General features: G+C 36.4%; 2 protein-coding genes across 7 annotated transcripts; one reads left to right on the top strand and one right to left on the bottom strand.

Annotated features, from left to right (window-relative positions):
- The first annotated feature begins 2605 nt into the window (after positions 1-2605).
- On the top strand, positions 2606-7927 carry LOC137744726 (sucrose nonfermenting 4-like protein). The gene is made up of 13 exons (XM_068484516.2): positions 2606-3446; positions 3576-3663; positions 4479-4655; positions 4741-4848; positions 4961-5020; positions 5239-5328; positions 5960-6094; positions 6224-6368; positions 6435-6608; positions 6757-6820; positions 6923-6992; positions 7352-7469; positions 7564-7927. Exons 1-13 carry the CDS (start codon positions 3322-3324, stop codon positions 7653-7655), a joined length of 1446 nt encoding a protein of 481 aa, XP_068340617.2. The 5' UTR covers positions 2606-3321; the 3' UTR covers positions 7656-7927.
- Positions 7928-8450: 523 nt separating this feature from the next.
- On the bottom strand, positions 8451-18951 carry LOC137744725 (protein ALWAYS EARLY 2). 6 transcript variants are annotated; one of them, XM_068484511.2, is made up of 20 exons: positions 18549-18951; positions 17746-17863; positions 17549-17647; positions 17224-17286; positions 17040-17117; positions 16544-16715; positions 15477-15736; positions 15026-15383; positions 14264-14338; positions 13629-13912; positions 13479-13535; positions 12627-12950; positions 12363-12541; positions 11994-12276; positions 11130-11336; positions 10289-10453; positions 9774-9917; positions 9460-9669; positions 8963-9253; positions 8451-8875 (listed from the first exon to the last, which is right to left on the bottom strand). In XM_068484511.2, exons 2-20 carry the CDS (start codon positions 17845-17847, stop codon positions 8711-8713), a joined length of 3516 nt encoding a protein of 1171 aa, XP_068340612.2. In that variant the 5' UTR covers positions 17848-17863; positions 18549-18951; the 3' UTR covers positions 8451-8710. The 6 variants fall into 6 exon arrangements, with proteins under 6 accessions (XP_068340612.2, XP_068340614.2, XP_068340613.2 ...); XM_068484513.2 differs by having other exon boundaries at positions 9807-9917; XM_068484512.2 differs by having other exon boundaries at positions 17549-17644; positions 18549-18773.
- Between the last annotated feature and the right edge of the window lie 1624 nt (positions 18952-20575).

Below are 20575 nucleotides of genomic sequence, written 5' to 3'. Positions count from 1 at the left end.
TTTGTGCGTTGAAAGCCTCAATTTTCGTTGACATTATCGAAATTGACGGAGCGCAAATGCATTTATCGGTAAGAAGTAAGCTTTTGGCACTTTCTAGTTTATATATAAATGAGTTGCACATTAAAATCGTGTGTTCTCTTGTCAATATTATGAAAAATGATGGGATGCAAATGTCGTTAAAGTGAGAAATAAAGTTTTTGGCATTTTGTAGTCAATAAACGAGTTGAGTGTTGAAAACATGAAATGTTTTGTAGACATACCAAAGGAAATTGTTATTAGCACTCAAAAAATCTAATTCTACATTTCTGACAAATGTATTTTTCGTTCTAATTATAGAAAGTTTGAAGTACCAAATGAGATTTTTAGAATACTAATAACAATTCTCATACCAAAAACAACATAATAGTTGAAGTATTTTTCGTTAAATATAAAATAAGTATAAATTAGGTTCTCTCCTCATTTTCATTTTTCATGAACCGAAACCTTACTTCTTGTTCATTTTTTTACCAAAGGTTCTTTGACTTATTCACATCATTATTTCAGTATTAAATAATTCACATGTCATCGTATTTCAATTTTAATATTTAAAACTTATTTAGTCATATTTAAATGTATCCCTTTTGATATTTTTCATATATTTCTATCTTTAATATGTACCCATTTTTTTAGTTTTGTACCAATATCTTTTTGGTTTAATTTGTACTGATATATTTTAATTTATTTTCGTGCCTATGTTTATTTTTTAAATTAATCTTTACCGCATAATTTTGAATTTTAATATGTTTTAATATTTTTTAGATTAATTTGTACCATATATTCATTTTACTAAATGTACACCGTACTAATTATATATATTTATTTTATATTTTAAAATATAATAGTGAACGAAGCTGACAGGGAGTCATCAGTCCTGGGCAGTTGTAGGCTTAACGTCTGATGTGATGTGATTCCGTGGGGTCCAATTTACACATCAAAATCATGATCGTCAAATCCAATTAACCCAATTTACGGCAAATGCCCAGCGGGGGCCAACCGCCAACCCATCAAATTTTGGTCTTTTTGTTTTTTGTTTTGGTTTTTTTTTTTTTTTTTTTTTCCGAACTGTTGGAAACTTTAGAGATTCATCTAAATTACGAGGGCGAGAATTCGAATACAAAATCTCAAGTGTATGGACGAATATTCTTAACCAACTGAGTTACAAGACACCTAATATTACGGTCTAGTGATATTCATCTTCCTTTGTAAGTGAGAGGTTTTAGGTTCGATTCTCACCAAAGACGAATTTAACCACATTATTGCTAGTTCATTATGAGATTTAGTCCACCACCCTTCCCTCTTAGTGTAAATAATATCATTTGGAAATACTTTTAAAATGGATGAAGGCGTTTTAAGTGAAAAGAGTTTCTGAACAAATTCTTAGTACAAATGCAACTAAATCTTGGAAAAACACTTCAAGTGCGGTTGGAATCCAAATTTTTTTCTCTAGGCTCTATCAATCATATTAAAAGCATTTTCAAACGAGTTCATATACTGCAACTTCAAGTGTACTTGCAACCTTATCAAAATTTTACATTTTTTTAGAACAATGCTTGGCTACTCAAGGATGAGCAGGACTTCCTACTCAAAATTCTTCGTGTTTCAAGCAAAGAGTTTTGTGTTTATGATCATAATTGTTCATTTTATGGATCACTTTGTAAAGATAATCTTTGCAAAAAATGAATTAAAACTAAAATCATTTAGTCAATCTATTGTAGCAAATACATAGACATTTCGTAATACATTTTCCAATTCCGTTAATTTGTTTTTATATAGTTTGATGACTAAATGACCTCAGTTTTAATTGATTTTTTTTTTTTTTTTTTTGCAGATGCGATCTTTATAGAATGATTTATAATACGAACAGGAAATTCCGTGAATCAGCAGCAAATAGTTTTGGATAGGAACTTCTACTTGTTCTTTAAGTAGTAAAGTATTGTTTTTTTTTTTTAATGATTGTGCAAAGTTATTTGATGATCAGAATTGTTTATTTATTAGAATTTTTTTTTTTTATAAATTAGCTTTGCTTAAAAAACGTAAATTGTTTTAAACCATTTGATAACTTTCAACATAAACCAAGCGTTGCAAATATGATTCGTCTTAGATGAATAATCAATTCAATTTTACTTATGTTTTGCAAAGACAATTCGAACATCAAGTAATGTAATAAGATGATAGTATAAAAATGAGATAGTTGCTAGCATTCACTAAAAGTTTAACAAAAATCATTTTCTCTCAGATGAAAAAAACCTTTTGTCCTTTGTAGTGAAAAGATGAATAAAGGTAAAGTAGAAAGTTAATCTAACTACTACCCTTTAAATAATGATTTTAGTTCTGGAAATTTGCCATCATTGTCATTAAAAAAAGTAATTAACTGCTAATATAGTAATGATCTTAATTTATATATTTTGTGTGAATCAGAAAACAATTGTCGTGTTATGTATTTTTTTACGTATTATAATGCAGGTGATTAACGAGATTGATGTCTTACACTAAGCATACATGTTAATTGAAGTAAAATTGTTACTCCACATGCTAGTGTTAAGATACACCGAAAAATTAATTAACTATTTTATTTATTTTTTGCAACTATTAATTTATATTGGGGAGTGTTTGGATGTTTTCCATCAGATTCTTCACTCAGAGGACACAGCTTTTGGAGATCCAAACCCAGCTCTCTCTCTCTCTCTCTCCTCTCTCTCTCTCTCTCTTCAATGTTTCAGTATTAGGGTTTTCTTCCAGTATCTTTCTGTTGCCCCCAAAATATGCACTAAATTACAACACAACCACTAGAGTAGTCGAATTCCTCCACCTAGTTTCAGAGACACAGAGCTCTGGGATGGGATATGGTGGGAAAGTCTCTGACTTGGAGTAGATCACAGATCAAATTGTGGAAAATGCCCCGGCTTTTTGCTGAGTTTTGTGGGTTTTCTTCCTGCCCGCTTATTTGTTGACCTTTTGGACTGAGAATTTGATCAGAGAGTGCTGAGATTGAAACATATCAAAGTTTGTGTTTTGGGTTTTGATTTGGTGGCACTGCATGTGCAAGCATTGAGGGTCCTCTGCTCAGTTGTGGAGGATCCCCATTACTAAGCAAGAACAAAGGAAAAAAACAGAGTGGGGTTTTTTTGAAGTGTGATTTGATAAAAGGGTTCTTAAATTCCAGGAAAAGTAGTGTACTGGGTTGGTGGGATTTGAGTTTTTGTGGCAAATAATCAACTGGGAAGGTGTCGAATTTTGCAGTTTCTGGGATTTTTTGTATAAGTTAATCTAATTTGGTGGGAAATGTTTGGGTCTGGTTCGGGTGCTGCACATCAAAGCAGTAGACTTTCAGTACCAGTTTTAATTCCGACGCGGTTTGTCTGGCCTTATGGCGGAAGGAGTGTGTTTCTCAGTGGTTCTTTCACAAGGTGTGCCATGATATTGATCAAATTCCAGTAGTAGTTCTTGTTATTTGAGTGAGAGTCGTTTTTCGTGTGTCAATGCTCAATGTATGATTAAAGTTGTGATATATTCCATATATTTTTCTGTATGTACAGGTGGTTAGAACATATACCTATGGCTCCAGTGGAGGGGTGTCCAACTGTTTTTCAAGTTGTTTGGAATTTGACGCCCGGATATCATCAGGTTTATTTCTTACACTTATCAATGTTATTATACTCGGTTCAACTTGCTGAAGTTTAAAATCTTACGTATTGTTCTCATTTTGAGTTCTGTAATCATTGGTATTGCTATTGTTGTGTGGTAACAGTTCAGTTGAGTTTGCTTGCATAAAGGATAAGCAATGTAATATTATGAATCAGGATTCATGAATGCTGTAACATTGTTTTTTGCGTGCTTATGTTCCGTCTAATACTCAGAAAAGGGAAGAAATTGGCATTTCTTATTTGTTACATTCCAGTAGAGAGTTACGAAAGAAAATTATTTATGTAGGAAACTCTGATTGGTTCAGCATGCACAGGCATCAGGCTTTTATCGTACAATATGCTATTGGCTATAAATAGCACCCTCATAATCAAGGGCATAGCGTGAACATAACCATAAGGGTTGACCTTCTACCACAAATTAGATCGCCGAATGAAGTGAATAAGTATATTTCTGCTAAATAAATGAAACTCGAAGAAATACTCCTAAACTTTTGTCCTGCATCATTAAAATATATAACCTCTGAACCTCTACAAATCAATGTGCTAAGATTATTTACATTTTTTTCTTACCCTATATGCTTTAATGTATGTAAAGGAAAGATAATAATACCATTCCCTACATGCTTGTTGTGGTGGTAGATGCTCCTAATACGCTGATATCGTCTTGTTGCTTTCTCTCTGTGGCAGCCATAAGATACTCTCACCCAAGGGCTACATATGCTCGCTTACTGCTACATCATACAATTTCTTTAAGTGTCATGCTGATATTAAATGTGTTATTTCCAATAATTGCAGTACAAATTTTTTGTTGATGGCCAATGGCGACATGATGAGCATCAGCCTTTTGTTAATGCGAATGGTGGAGTAGTGAATACCATCTTTCTAGCCGGAGAAGATATGGTTCCTACAAGTTTCAGTCCTGAGACTTCTGGTGGATCCAGTATGGACTTAGATGTAGTTCCTAGACATGTAGTAAGTTTTTCACTTGTATTTAAGTCAAGGATTTGAGTTGTCTTGCAGTACAGAATAGGTCATGTTGTAAGTTGGTCTATTGCAGGAAGCAGTTCCTAGGTTCTCTCAAGCTGATCTCGATATCTCTCGTCATCGTATATCTATTTTCTTGTCTAGACATACTGCTTATGAGTTGCTTCCCGAGTCAGGCAAGGTTTGAATGCTTTACCCTTATGCAGCTGCTGGCTATAGTAGGTAGCTTAGTGGGGTTGACCACCATTGTCTGGTAATTTATCATTCTTATTTTAATCATGTTGCTATCACAGGTCATTGCCTTGGATAATAGTTTACCTGTGAAGCAAGCATTCCATATCCTGCATGAACAGGTGAACGTCTTTTCCTCTAACAAATGTAAACGCTTTCACTTTAACAAACAAAAAGTGGGAGGGAGCTTTAATTCCCCAGCTTACATAAATTGATTGTCTCTGCTTAATTTTCATCAGTCCCTAGGAAATTTATTCCATTTAAATAGTTTCTGCTTTGGTAATAATTTGCATTTTGTACCTATCTATATGTTTGGTTACTAATTTAAGTTCCTTTTAAGGGATTACCTATGGCTCCTCTGTGGGATTTTGAGAAGGGCCAATTTGTTGGAGTTCTTAGCGCAATGGACTTCATCCTAATCTTGAGAGAGGTGTTTCCCGTGTAAAACTTTTGTCGTTCCTTATTATTAATATATGCTTATGCTAGTTCTGGATGAAACACAGTAATATACACACTTTTATCAATTTATTATATATGTTTGAAAAGTTTTAAAGTTTTGAGGCGTACATGTAACTAAGAGGCTTCTAAGCTTCAACTATGCTACAAGGTGCATAATGCATACTAATGGTTGTTCTCGTGAATCTCTGAACATTCATATTATAGACAAGTAGCATCCTTCCTGCCATCATACTTAATGTTGCGTCTATTTTCTTTTTGCAAACCTTGCTGGAGTCAATTTATGGTGCTTGAGGGAGTCTGCATCCTGAGAAGTTGGTTTATATTTGACGGCCAATACAACACTTGATACGAATTCTCGGCACACAAAAACGGTCTTTAAATTTAGTCTTTTTTCCTTCTTTCCCCATTCCATCTATACGGTTTCCTCTATTACAAATTTCTCGTTTCAAATAACCTTAAGTTCTTTATTATCCTTACCCTGAAAATTGTTTCACGCAGCTCATGAGTTTTCATGGTTGCCAATCTCAGATTGTGGTTCTTAATATAAGTTTATTCTGGAAGTGACATGCTAAATTAATTAAAATGTATGGTTCTTATGAAAGCTTGGGAATCATGGATCCAACTTGACTGAGGAAGAGCTTGAGACTCATACTGTAGCAGCATGGAAAGAGGGAAAAATAAATCTTAACAGACAACTTGATGACAATGGGAGATACTGTCCACCGCGTCTTGTCTCTGTAAGTTCTTCATGAGATGCTAATTTGTATTATATTTTTAAATGACATGTTATCTTTGGCAATTATATAATTCAGAAACTTCTATACCTATCATGATAATGCTTATATTTGTACTGTTTTGACATACAGGCTGGCCCTTATGATTCTCTCAAAGAAGTTGCTATGAAAATTTTGCAAAACAAGGTGGCAACAGTTCCAATTGTCCATTCAACTTCGCAGGATGGTTCATTTCCACAACTATTGCACCTTGCTTCCCTCTGCGGAATACTAAAATGTAAGTATTTCTCTAATATATCGTTAAGGTTACACATTTAGTTACTAATCTGTAATAAAACTTCAGGCATATGCAGGCATTTTAGACATTCTTCTAGCTCCTTGCCCATACTCCTACATCCTATATCTGAGTTTCGTTTAGGCACATGGGTTCCAAATATTGGAGAGTCAAATGGACGGCCACTGGCAATGTTGAGACCAAATTCATCTCTTGCTGATGCCTTTTCTTTGTTGATACAAGGTTATATTGCTTCTCTTTTCTAGCTGTCTGCTTCACATCTTACCTTGTTTTTATTACTTGTCTCCAAAATTAGCCAGATGGTTTTATTTACATCAGTCCTGACTCCTGCTTCTTTGTGGCTTATCCTGTTTCGTATTTTCTTTTGCAGCTGACGTTAGTTCAATACCTATAGTGGATGGTAATGATTCATTGCTGGATATTTATTCGCGAAGGTGATCTAACGAATTTCATTTATATTTGCATCAAGTTTTACATAGAGCTAATTACCTTGTTCTTTGACCAATTGCTGAATGTGCTTCTTGTATCTTCCTCAGTGATATCACTGCTTTGGCCAGAGATAAAGCTTATACACAGATTCGCCTTGATGAATTGAGCATCCATCAGGTACTTGCTAAATGGTGCAAGTTTGCGTTACCTCTGTTACATTCTATGATCTTTACATGTGGGTGATGTTGTTAGCCTCTTCAGTATGTCTTGAATAGTTTCGGTGTGCAACAAAAAGGTTTATGTGATTATGTGAGTCCACAAATCTTGGAGTTTAGTTGACACAAACACATAATGCAAGCCAACCTATTAGTAGCGAAAATATAGACAGGGAGACAAAATACAAAATTGAAAGACAAAAATACAAAATCGAAAAACAATGAGTGATGAAAAATTTCTCTAGTGCAAATTTTCAGTTTTGAAATGTTTGGTAATGTACACATCTCTGAGAACTGAATGTGCCTGCCTGCATGTTGTAGGCATTGCTACTGGGACAAAGTGAAAATCCTCCTTATGGCTTCTTCAATGGGCAGAGATGTCAGATGTGTTTGCAGTCAGATTCTTTGCATAAAGTGATGGAGCGCTTGGCTAATCCTGGTAAGTTGCTTGCCCATCAGGTAAATAACTTTGCTATGTTTTGTTTGTGTTAGTAACAAGTTTTTTCACACGTCGCTTCCTTGCTAATTTTTAGGGGTTAGGAGACTTGTGATTGTGGAGGCTGGCAGCAAGCGTGTAGAAGGGATTATTTCTTTGAGCGATGTATTCAGGTTCTTGCTAGGCTAGCTTAAACATGTTGGCTGCTATATACCATGACATGGCTTTTGAGGTGGGATTGAGGGTGATTTTATTTTCGGCGCGTTTTTTGTCTTTGCACATGCTGAATGGCTTCATTTAATCACTCAAAAGTCTTTTATGGGTGCCTCGTGTTTCCGAGCCCTGCCTTACTTAAGAATAGAAATTTCAAAGAGAAAAAAAATCTGTAAATTGTGAGGATTCGAATTTTCCCCTTTTCACTTGTATAAACCTTTAATTTATCAACTCTGCTTTGTCTTCCATCTCTTATGTTGTGTAAAGTGTATATGGCTGTTCAAGTTTTTGGGTTTTTGTGAAGTGGGTTAGTGGGATGGACTAATGGGCGTTATAGGATTGAAATTGAGTGGTCTGGATCTCTCTGTCTGCAAGCTCTGCGCACAGAGATTCGGATTGGATCTCAATCCCCTCTCTTATGTTGTGTATAGTGTATACGGCATCCATGATTGTGGTGGGCTACATTTAAAAGTGGGTTTCAATGTTTACTTATGGTGCACATTTATGCAAAGCACTTGCGGTACCTTGCATCGCAAGAAACTAACTGCTACAGGTATTGTTACGTTTTATTCTCCGAAATTATATTGGATGTTCTTAATATCAAAACGGTTACAGTTCTTATATGGCTCACCTAAGCAATGGCTCACACCGGCCGTGCCACCGTGGTGTTGCCCAATTCGGGTATTGTGACTACGGTTAGGCGTTATTATAGCTTTAATTGCTTGTAGAATTAGTTTCCAAGGTAAATTAGTCATACATTTCACTGGAAAATGAGTGAGAAGCTGTAGAAATTGGCAACCATTAAGCAGAAACATGTACTCGTTTTTCTTTTGGCCAACAGGACATCAGAGAAAACGAGGACCGAAAACCAAGCCCTTATCGACTATATACACGGAACAGCTTCTAATTTACAGGCCTAAGAACCAAGAAACTCAATCCGATGCGCGTAATTGGCAGTCAGTTAAGTTTGTTTGGTCTGGAATAATTTTAGAAATCAAAACAACTCCGGCGACTGGAAGGAAGCATCGGACTCAAGTTGGTACGAGTGCTAATATCTGTGTCTTGATTCTGCCCATGCACATTTGAATTTCTCTGTAAATTCCAACGTTCTGGGGACAGCGTGGATGCAGGCTTGTCACTGCGTAATCTAATACTTGAGCAACAGCGGCCGGAGGAAACTGTCGTTCAGTGCATGTCTGCACATGGACAAGTGAAAAATATTCAGCAAAAGTGAAAACTAGCATTTTTCTCTACCGACCTATCTCGACACTAGCTCAGTTTACCTGTATCATGTGTACGGCCATCACGCATGCAGAGATGACCTCCGAAAGAATCTGAGCCTCATTTTTGTCAGCGTCGGTATGCAACTTCAGGGCAGATGAATCACTGGTCAAGTTGGGATCTGATGTGCCGGAACTTATCTGATTACGTTGGCCCAAACTGCCATTTACTTGCTCTTGAGACCTGTTCACAGGTAATCTAGACTCTGATATGAAATGCTCGTTATCGATGGAATCTAGAGCCTCTCTTATCCCAACGTAAGCATCTTCCCCGCACTTCCCTGACGCCATTACCTGTAATGATAGCATCATTGTGTTACCGCACTAATTGCATTCAATTTCAATACCGAAGAAAACAAAGACAGAAAAAAGAGCAACTGCTTGGATTTTCCCCAGCGATAAAGAAAACTAATGTTTGGACTTTCAGCCATTTGAAAAAATACAGTCCAAATGTGAAGACCAATATCGTACAAACCCAAAATTACAACAAATCCAGTTACCTGAATAGCAGCATTAACCATCATATGTGCTTTCGATTTTGAAACTTCAACAATGTCAGCAACACTGGATCCTGACTCTTGAGAAATAGAGCTGTCGAAGGAACTCGGGTCACCATAGATGGTGGAATTGGCTGGTTGTTTCATCCAAGGAGGCAGGGAATTTGCAGGGTAAGTATTACGTTGCCTCAAATTAACCAAAGCTGAAGAAACCTGCATGTGGAATTGATTATTTAGGGTCGCTACAAGGTCAGAGCAGAATATGGTATACCAAAAACACATGTAAAGCATGATATAAATTCACGGAAGCCACATGCCTGGCCACCGGCTTCCTTTAGCTGTACAAGTACCATGGCGTAATGCTTCTTAAAAGGCTCGCTATCTTTTAAAGTGCATTCTCCACTGTTCTGGTTTTCCAAAATGTTATTATTTGTGTTCCTAAGCTCCATCAACAATGCCTCCTAAAATTCGAAAAACAAAATCAACTCTTTCTGAGCATCGTTACAAATTCAAGGAAGTTTAGCAAAGAAGCTTGATGTCGAAAGATTCACAGGGATGGATAAAGACAACACTAAGACAGTTGACCAAAGTGGGAAAGGGCACCGACGACCATAATGAGGAAATTAGAAGACCTAAGGAATTCAGGATGGAGTGGCTTAAAGGTTGAAAACAGAAACAAAAGTTTTACATACAGAAGACAGCTTTCAAGCTAACTGAATTTATGATAAGACAACGAAATGCATGCATAATGCGGCATCAGGATGTTCACAACGAAATGCATTCAAAATAAATACATCTATTAATCAGCTTCAAGGGTTAAAAAAAGGATAACCTTCTTATCAAGAGCACGATTCAACTCAGAAAGAGCTCGTATATCAGCTTCCCTTGCTTGATTATGCGCCACCACCATACCAGGTTGACTATATGATGTCTGTTGTGCCCTACCAATATCAGCTGATGCTGCTTTTGGTTGTGCAGTTGTATAAATTGCATTCCCCTGTACAAAATTTTAAGAAAATTAGTTGATTGCTCATGAAAACTAACTAGCATCCAGAATTTTGAGACTGATCTATGTTGCCTGAACATCCCCCCCTTTTATTCCTCTTTACAGACATGAAATGCAGTTCAACCGTTAAGAAGAGTTCGTTCGACAATATAAGTTGTTTCCCCTTTCTTCCTAATCTAAGCAGGAAAAGGTGCCTACTCAACATATTCACTGGGCGGGCCACTAAATACCTGTTACCGGTAGAAGAAAGAGAGTACCATTGAACCTATGAACATTATGACGTTTGGTGCTTCCCAAGAGAAATTGTAGTAAAAAAGCCTGGTCATTGGGGACTTAAGCTCTGTTGTATAGTTAGGTGAAAAGGCAACTGCCCATTTCTCAAATTTATTTTCTCCCGACCACACACTATGGTTTCTAGAACCAGCATCCTCATACATTCATCAACTAGATCTTATACCATCAATCACGTCAGGTGGCAACCATAACCATAGGCCGTAAAATGTACAGAAAATGTTAATCAAAATGAAAAGATATAACTGAGGTCAAACGCAAAATCTACAGCATGAAAAAAGACTTCCAGAATACAAGATAAGCAGTGGATTTTATGAACTGCAAAGAGTTTTAACAAAAAACAAATTCACAATTTTGCTTTAGTAGAAATGCTGACCTTCTCCTCCTTTATGAAGGCATCCATGGGGCTAGTTGCTTTCACCAAATGCCCACTTGAAGCAAACATCATAGGCCCTCCAAAATTTAGATTTCCATTTTTATTTGGCTCCTTGGATGTACATGAGAATTTGTCAAAAGCAATATTCCGTCCCCTAAGAGCTTCTGGCATATTATCCAATGGGTTCAAAGGCATACAATCAACATCCTGCAAAGAAATTTTCTCATGTCATATCTCAAAATAAGTAGATGGATTTTCTTGATGTAGCATTCTGATTCACTAGCACTTGATAGCACATAAGAAAAGGAAAACAAAAGAATAAAATATCAAATTATCAAGCTGCTAGCGAACAGCAGTGTCATCTGAAATCTTTTGGGTTCATCTTCTTTTATTAGTATATAATCAGTCTGTAACCTTTGAATGCATAACCTAAGGTTTTTATGGTTCGTGTAGCAGCCTTTATTTGAATCAATAGCCACATAATTTTATTTCAATTTCTGATAATAAAACAATTCAGTAAGAGCTAAACAGAAAACTTGAACATAATTCCCTAAAAGTAATAACTTGAGTGATATATCTGGTAGAACCCAGTATTTAATTAAAAACATAAGGTCAAGCATCTCAATCCAAGAGTCATGCACGCAAATAATCCTCAGATAGGATGGTCAAGGGAAAACAGTTTACCTAGCATTGGTAACTATTGAACTCACTAAAGATCAAATAAGCTAGTATTTGGTGTGTGAAGATGGGTGCAAGAGTGTCAATAAGTAGTTTGTCGAAAATGGGACTAGAAAAAGTTTCCACGATGACAAACGAATACAAAATGGAAAAATGACATGTAGACAAGTTAAAAGGATCCCCTACCATGACAAATTCAACTCCTATATCTGGACGGTCAAACTGAACCCTGCACTTATCATGATCAACGGTGAGCACACTTCCATCGTGAACTTCTCTTGTTTTAGGATGTAGAGCAATCACTCGTTGCCCAACTGATAAAGGTCTTGCTAAATCTGTTGGGAGTCCTTCCCTAACACCAGTACGAAGTTCAGCATAATGTTTCCTCACAGATTCCCGATATTGTTTAAGTTTCTCCCTTTCTTCATGTAGAAAGTGCTCAGAAAACCTCCGAGGTTTGCCAAGGGAACTGCAATGTAAAGAAAACAATGCAACAATATTCAGTTAATATTTTCACAATTTACATACCATATTCTATCTACTTGAAATATGTACCTTCTAATGACTCCCCATTCTACACGAGTTAGTCTCGGAATGTGTCCCAGTCCAACATGATTTAAGTACTCCTCAAACTCCCTTTTGGCAAACCAAGCGTAGTCAAGTGCGCTATAAAACCACTCAAAAGTGCACCATCTACGTAATAAATCTGATGACAAGCAACAAGAGATCTTCTCCTGCAAATTAATTATATGAGAATAGAATACTTTGGTTCTAAACATGGAAAAAAATTAGAGAGAAAAATAGGACACATGACTGTACCTTTAGATGGAGTGCTCTGTCCTGCACTGAATTTGAGCGTGTGTTAAGTTGATTTTTCAATTTTTTCTCACAAGACTTCTCTTTGGGGTTCAATGTTCTGGGTATATACATTTTACGTCTACTTGTTCGTTTCATTGGCAAATTAAATTGGCTTGACGTGGGCACTTGCGCGGTCGATCCTGTTAAATCAGCCAATGCTCGCCTATGATCGCCATTCAAAGATCCTTCCAGTGATCTGGCTGATTTCCATTGTTTCGAAGGAGTAGAGACTTGACTGGTGCGTTTTCCTTTAGTCACTGGTTTATTTTCTTCTTCACCAAAACCCTACAACATATGGCATGGAAATGAAGTAAAACATAACTCAAACAAAATGACAGGTAAAGAATCATTTACTTCATTCAATATAACGTCCACCTCAAAAGATCCAGAATTTGAAGCCATAATGTACATGTGTATATATCGTCCTAATGGAAATGGAATGTGACTGCATTTGGTGCAGAAAAAGGACCATAAATACAAGTGAAAACTAAAAACATACTAAAATTTATCATGTTGAAAATGATAAACGTCTTATTGGATAACACATATACAATTGTAAAATATCCAACAAACTTACTACCCATTGATAAAATGGTACCAAACATAATACATTTATTTACCGGTTATATCCTTTTTTTTTTCTTTTCAAGAATGGCTAATTGTTGTACCTTTATCATATGGATATCCATGCTTCATATATAGCTCATAGCTACAAGACTTGGAATCCAAAAAGTAACCACAAAATATGGGCTCTCTACGGAAGACAGTTAAAAGCATGTTCAAATATAAAGAAAAAGGATCTGCAATACATACCTCAGTCTTTAAAGGTTCATTCATATCAGAATCCATATGAGCATCAGCATTCGATATCTGAAATGAGAATTGCCGTTCATCACCAAATTAAAGGTAAGAGAGATTCTAAGAGAATTTACATTGATAATCAACCTTCATTGCTATGTTTACCTTCGGCACCAAAGACTTCCGTTTCCTTTTCAATATTTTGGTGGTCAACTGAGACTGTTGTTGCGATTCTGAGACAGTATTAATATCAATTGCTGGATCCCTCCCAACTTTGGACTTTTTGGAATTGGTACCCTCAACTCCAGAAATTGAGCAAGGCACTCCATGTTTTGCACAAGGGAGTTTATTTTTGTTCCTGAATTGGCTTGTAGATGTGGTTTCAGGTACACTAAATTTATCTTCCGCATCTACGTTTGCTCCTCCATCTTTCAACTGGACAGATGATCCTATATCCAACAAATACGGATAACATCATACCTTAAGAGAAAATATTTGATCATTTAACCATGCATAATAGATGTGAGAAATTAACAATTGCACCCAGATAAAAACATGAATCCCAAGAACAAAGTGCAGTTCAAAATGCTGCACTAAACTATTATTTCGTGAATTCATCTAAAGTCATTTTCTTCAAATTTATCCATCCTGTCAAAATTGTAAATGTAAAATGCGAATGGATGTCTCACTAAAGTTATAAGTTATACCTGGTGATCTATTTTCCCTATATATAGATAAAATGTCTCACTAAAAAGTAACAACGCCCATCCAGGAAATTTTCTAAGCAACAATCTACATACCAGATTCCATTGATTCCGGCATCATCAGAGACAAATCAGCTAAAGTTTGCAGAGCATCCAAGCATGAACTTTTATCTGCAAGAAGAATAATTGCATTATCAATATATCGTTACAAGACATATAAAGCAACTCTCAATACAAATAGCAGGCTGTAAACCCATAGCTGCAGAAGTCAAGATATATAGTTCATGGTACTAAAAATATTTATAAAAAAAACATGCAATTGATGGAATTCAAAATTAAAATGGTTATTAAAGGTGTCTATGCAATTAGATATTGTATGTGTCTCTGCAATTAGATATTGTATGCCCCTGATTGTCATAATAATATGCATAAATAATCAGCACAAATAATACGTAAATGTACAAAAATATGGTTGGATTCAGTGTTTGTCCTCTAGGTTCTGAAATCATCTCCACAATCAGCACAATTAATAAGTATTTACAGCAATGTGACTGTATTGTACTTCAACAACCACTACTTGTCATAAGTTCAAATAATAAGCACTTGCGTTCCCTTTTTATCGAGTTCCTGTATATGGCAGTGTCTCCTAACAAGTTAAGTTCATTACAGACTTCAAATAGAAAAGAACAAAACAAAATTCCACAACAAAGAAAAACATATTCCAGAAAATAAAAGATAACATCACACCATTTACTTCAACTTTCAATTGCATGAAAAGAAAAAGAAGAAGTAACAATTAAATAGTCATTATTCTGTCCTGGAATGCCAACAATATATGATGTGCATAAGCAAAATTACCTCCAAAATAAAGTTTTTTGCTCTTCGTCCTTTGACCTTGTGGAGAAAGTCGTTCCCCTTTTGTATTTGAAACTTCAATATCATCTGCTGCCCTAGAACTTAGATTAGGTACTTCTTCAGTGCCACTGCACGCTTCACCGCCATCATCAAACTGATGATTCTCACTGTGTTTAACTTTCCCTTTCTTTTTATACAATTTGTTCCCCTTCGAAGGCATTTCTACTGTACCTACACCTTCTAACAAATCTCTGTGATAGTCTCCTGTTTCAGCCCCACCACTTCCTATACTACCTTCCAACCAGTCTCCGTTCATTGAAGCACGACGAAGGTTGGCACGTGCTTTCCCTGGTGGTGGATGCTATATTATATAAACAAAAGAGAATCAAATAATAAATCTCTATGAATAAGACAACAAATGTAGGGCCAGAACAAGTGAACCCATATTATGTACCATTCTTTCTGAGCTCTGAACAGAAGAAGATTTTAAATGCACAGGCCTTCTGTATGGCGTTTGAGAAACTTGGGGAGAGCCTCCTCTTTGCGAAGCTTCAGTCAATAACGCTACCACATGCGAAACATCATCATCATTGTCCCCCTCTGACTTCCGACCCTTTTTAATTGGAGAAACATAAGCTTCCTTATCATCTTTCTTATGCAGATATGAAACTGGGACACGAGGCGTCCTCTTCCCAACTGCACGAGGCTGGTCACCTGATTAAAATTGAAGTCAAAATAACAGAAAGCAAGCTTCAGATGATAATCATATTTCAATTTATTTATACCATCAGAAAATATATTCAAGACAGTTCCATGATCATATAATGACACCAAACAGGAATATATGAACTGACACTGCAACAGGCTACATGCATGTAAACATTTTCTAATTGTTTTTTAATTTCTGTGGATTCTCATGAGCACTGAAAACCCATCGCCTTCCAAAGAATAAATATACTCTACTACTACACTGAAATTTAGGTTTCCAACATGGAAAAGAAATCCTAAACAAATATGACTACATTAGTCACAGTCAAAATGAATCAATCACTGAAACCATTTGAGCATCATTGGGTAGCGATAGGAAGACCTTCCAACCTATAAAAAGAAGTCCCAACCCTCATTCTCCCCCACCAAAACAAGGAAAAAAAAGTTCTTCCAAATTCACCAGAAGCACTAAAAGAAAATCTAATATTCATTTACCATGGTAATCTACCATACAAAATTACTTCCTTTTCATTCTTTTTCTCCTTCCACTGAGATATACGCTAACATCTACACACCAACTCTCTTTGTCAATTTCCCATTTGATATTATGGACACTCTGTAGTATCACAAATCCAACAAACCAAACTTCTTATGTTATATTTCTTATTCCTCATCAACTTTAACTCTGCAACCAGAATATTAATCTTCAGCCATGCAAATGTAAAGGATATGAGGTAAAAGAACAATTAGTACAAAGAAATAAATATAGTTGATGCCCCAGTATGATGTTGTTCATCACATAAGGTATCCTACCATCAAGCTTTCTCCTTTTTACTAATGACAGGCATCCTTCAAGCGATGCACTTGGATGAGTGTGGAAAACATCTTTCGAGACACTGGGCTGATCTTTCCCAAGCTTGTGTTTCTGCAGTTTTTGAGAAAATCCTAAAGCATCATTGCTCTCTCTTTCACTATCGCTGCCTTCCTGTCAATTTAGAGGTAAGAAATTGAGTTACAAAGAGACACCTGATGAGTAGAAACATTCAAGTTCATACTAATATAGCACATACAAGACTATATAATGTGAAAAAAATGGATAGCTTTAATGACATTCATTCTTTTACGCGTACTGTGACATTGTTAGTAAACTTAAGAGCCCATGATGTGCTTCAAACCATATCAACAGTGACCCTCAGGTAGTAGTTTTGGAAATTAGAATACCATCTCCAAGTAAAAACCCAAACATATTCCAAATAATGTTTTAAATCCAAAACCAGGGGACAAACTTGAAAGAGTACTCCAGTCTCACCATAACATTATAGTGATCTGTCATCATTGCTTTAAGGCCAACTACAGAAGCTGTCCCCTCTGGCAATGACAAATACGCCTGAAATCAGAAGCATAGACAATTCATATTGTCAGAAATGGTCAAAGACCACCTTATAATGAAAGTTTAATGATAAGGTTGAGGTAGCATCATGGAACACACATACTCGGTTCATATTGTAAAGAGCCTCCACCATCTCAATGCTTCTGTTGCGCACTGCAGCAGCCACCTAGAAATCCACAGAAATCAAATATCTAAAAGATAAGGGAATAAAGAAAACATAAAGTGCATAAAAGAACAATTCATTTTAGCATAAACTACTACTAGTGTGACATTAAAGTAGGCAAATTGAAATTTGTTTACAATATGCTTCACCAAGTACTGTGCAATTAGCCTAAAGCTGATATATGGCAGTAGCACCACCAAACAGCTTTAGTTGTCAACAAAATTTCCAAAGGCAAATAGAACCAGGAAACCAAATACGAGCATACCTTCCTCCAATCTTTCCCATATTTTCTGTATGCATCATAAAAACGCTGAAGCTCTCCCCTGCTCCACTGCGGTCCCAACTTATCAGACAACTTTCTCTTCTATGCAAAAAAATTGAACAAACAAAACATCAATTGATTTATGTAAGTAGTCTTCACAAATGCCGAAATGAAAAATAAACAAAGAAACCATGAGTTACCCGTTGCTTCTTGTTGTTTGACGCTCCGCCATATTTCTCCTGAGATGCCTCATTTACAGTTGCATACCGCTTTACACCTTTGGCTTTTCTTGTTGGGGCCATGGCAAGGTTTGCGTATCTGAAGCACATAACAAAAAATTCAGAACTGTATTTGCGCCACTGATTTAAAACATCTCCTACCCAGTGACGCCAACTACAGTTCGACAATCAACTAATCGCAACAATACCACAATCAAAAATCTAAAACAGCATGTTTTCTCTTCAAGAACGAGCCAAAACAGAAAAACCCATTTTTCTCTTAAACAAATTAAGACCGATAACTAAAACCCAAAGCCGGAGATCGAACGAGCATCAAACCACAAGGTACAACCACTTCAAAAAAATTAAAAAGCCCTGTCCTTTTTCATTACAAGTGATGAGGAACACGAACAATTTACAAAACAAACTCCTTCCCCTTTGCTTGCCATCATTTTCTCATGGAAAACTAAATTTTTGAAAACCAAACAGTCTGCAAAATTCAAATTCAACCTCAAGCACAACCCACACACCAAATTCAGATACGGAAAAACCCTCAATTCCTCAAAAGCCCATCACATTTCGAGATCGACTCCCAAGATTCAAAAACCCCCTCCACAATCACTGAAACCTACAATACTCGTTCAACAGAACCGCTTCCCACCACCACTTCGAAAATCAGCAAAAATTCAGAGTCATTCTCGAAGAATTAACTCCCAAAATTTCAAATTATTCAGAGCCGATGACTCTTTTCTAAACCCTAAAAATCAAAGATCGAAGGTACTTACTCGTCGAGAAGTTTATGAAGATCGGAATTGAACCATCAAAAAGAGGACAGCAGCGAGGGAGCTATAGAGAGAGAGAGAGAGGGAGAGTGCGTGGTGTAGAGAGAGAATGAGATAGAGAGGAGGCGTTGCCGCGAAACTTGAATATAAAGGTGAGAATGCAGAGCCAATGAAAACTTTTTGTATTTTATTTTTATTTTTTTGAATTTTATTTTTCATTAGAGTATCACAGAGCGTGTAGAAGATGAGGGCAAAGGAGGGAGAGTACGGAGCTTCTTTTTGTGGGGTGGTGATCGCCGTACACGTGGAGACGGTGAGGTATCTGGACGGTCTGAGGTCAGTGTGGTGTTTGGTGGTGTGTACGAATGAGTACAGGGGATTGTATTTGAAAATATTCTGAATGCGTGGTTTATCAAATTTTAGTGTAAATTAAAATATCAGTCAGATTCCTTTCTTACGGGTTTGGGCCAGGCCCAACTTATGGGATAACGTTGACAGTTCTTGACCCAATACGGTACCACATGCCTTGTAAAACGAAGTGCGACGGGTTTTCCTAGGAGAAGTTAACAAAAAGTTTAACGGGAGAACTAAAATAAAATAAAATAAAAAGTTTAAGTATGAAACTGAGAAGTAAAAAAACTAGAAGTATAAAAGTACGAATTTCACGATATTAGAAGGTAGTAAAGCGAGAATTACCTAAAAATTAGATATTGAAGAATAGTGTTTTTGTACTACCAAAATGCACTGTGCTAAATATTAGTCTGACTCCAGACTACATCAAAATAGCAGTTGCTTGCCTCCAAGTCATAGGGCTAATGGGAAAATTCAAATTCTAGTGGTACAAAACCACGTAAACTCTTCAATGGGTCATCCATCCATTCAATCAAACTCCAAATTCGTTTGAGCCAAATTCGTTTGAAATCAATACAAGGGCTCTAAAACCCTTCCAAATTGTCATACACAAATTCTAATTAATGGTTCATTTACCTATTAATTATTCAAATCTCAAATGGCACAAAGCCACGTCCAATATCAAATGGCAAGAAACTGTAATAAATACCAAAGAGCACGAAGCCGCATCAAATTTCAAATTCTTCTTGGCTACATGAGCTGAAACTGCACAAGACATTAAAAATTCAAAATCTCAACAAATACATCTAGAACTACGCCGATTTGATTCAGTCAAGGATATGTAGACAGTCTAGTCTTACGTTCTAGACACAACTGCAAAACCCAAACACTAAATAGAATCCCTGGTTCATTTTCAACCAAATTCACATCAAATACAAAATCAAATCCCTGGTTCATTCAAACAAATTCACCCAAATAAACCAAACACCAAATCCTTTTTAGTGGGTCGTTCACTCACTGAAAATCCAAATACCAAATCAAAAGAACTACGAGTGACTTGATCCCTCAAGCGAGAACGTAGGCCATCTAGGGCTCGACCTAGGTGCAGTCGCAAAATCCTCAAATTTCATATTTTTCATTTTAGAATCAAAGGGTATTCCTTTCTTAAAAGAAGGGTTGTAATTAATAGGCGTGTAGCCTATAATGGGTCAAACTCAAATTAATAAAATCCTCTTCGTAACAAATGAATGAGGGTGAAATTGTGTTAAGTAAATTATTTGTTCTCGTAACAATATGCCCAATGGGACCCATTCTCCCTTTCATCTCTAAATTTGAAATTAATATACTTGTTGTATTTTGTTTTAGAAAACGAAGAAGAACATGGCACCACAAGTAACTGTCTACTTCCACAAGCTTCCTGCAACTCAAGCCGAACTTGGATATGCAGGGCATGCTGGTCACCGAGTCTCATTCATCGTCGATCAAGCACCAACCATTTGCAGCGTGGTGACGATGAAAGTGGCAGCAAAGGCCAGCAAGGTGGCTGTCAAGATCATCAAGGTTGGATCAATGAAAAGCCCGCCCAAGAACGCTATAAAGAATGCAAGGAAGAGAGCCGGACGAGCTCTTACGAAGAAGATCACTAAGGATAAGTTACTCGAAGACATCGAGTATTTATG

This window comes from Pyrus communis, chromosome 12, assembly GCF_041283825.1.
Source record: "Pyrus communis isolate YQ-2024b chromosome 12, ASM4128382v1, whole genome shotgun sequence".
NCBI classification, from domain to species: domain Eukaryota; kingdom Viridiplantae; phylum Streptophyta; class Magnoliopsida; order Rosales; family Rosaceae; genus Pyrus; species Pyrus communis.
The sequence above is the reverse complement of the archived record's forward strand: the minus strand, read 5'-3'. Positions and strand labels throughout refer to the sequence as shown.